Raw genomic sequence first — 805 nt, forward strand, 5'->3', positions numbered from 1 at the left:
ACAGAACTCGGGCGTGCTAGCTCGAGGGTAGTAAATAACCTCAAAGGGTTGTCCACTGGCGGCAAGAGTGGCAGCTTCAATTACCGTTTCTACCTTCACTCGTTCTCTACCGATCAAACTTCCATTCCCAACGCCATTACCAATTCTTGCCAACTTATTCTCATCATCCCCCAAGAAAGTCGAAAACCCTCCATAAGGCATGGTAGAATTCCCCCCAGCAGGATTCCATCCTGATGGAATCTCAATTCCCCTCTTTGCACGCCTAATCCCAATGCAAATATCGCCTTTTTCCGCCCTCAGAAACACTATGGAATCGCCAGCCACTAACTTCTTATGGTTCACAAAAGTATTCCACCCCGTGGTCAAGAGATGTCGCCTAGGTGTTCCTCTGTAAACATGCCTGAATTTCCAAGTTTCACCATGAACATCCTTGGCAAGAATTGTCTGAACCGGAAGATCCACTGTGTGATCCAGCCTAGGAAAAATGGTCTCTGCGCAGTACCTAGGAACCGAAAAGCCCCCACCGTTGTTGGCATCAGATTGTGTTAATGTCTTGGCAAACGAAGTGGGTTTTTCTTGATTCTCAGACCCATTAATCCATAAAACCCCTTTATCATCAAAATCAACATCATCGCTAATAGGAACCAGACGAATTTTCGAAAAAACCTCATCTGAGTCGAGATCTGCCATGAATTTGATTGCAGAAATTGTACACGGTACGTAAGCAGGAATCCTAGGAAAATTCCTGTAATCGACATTTCCAGAAGCGTGCTCAGCATGTCCCTGAGGAAAGTAAAACACTTTC

The 805-nt window shown here is 45.3% G+C and overlaps 1 protein-coding gene across 1 annotated transcript; it reads right to left on the reverse strand.

Moving 5' to 3' along the window:
* Positions 1 to 6: 6 nt before the first annotated feature.
* Positions 7 to 799, reverse strand: LOC140965437 (auxin response factor 22-like; the record flags this gene model as incomplete). Its single annotated transcript, XM_073425513.1, has 1 exon — positions 7 to 799. A coding segment is annotated over exon 1 (684 nt), but the record flags the coding sequence as incomplete, so codon positions are not given.
* Positions 800 to 805: the final 6 nt, after the last annotated feature.

Source organism: Primulina huaijiensis, unplaced genomic scaffold, assembly GCF_012295235.1.
Source record: "Primulina huaijiensis isolate GDHJ02 unplaced genomic scaffold, ASM1229523v2 C13172185, whole genome shotgun sequence".
Classification (NCBI taxonomy): domain Eukaryota; kingdom Viridiplantae; phylum Streptophyta; class Magnoliopsida; order Lamiales; family Gesneriaceae; genus Primulina; species Primulina huaijiensis.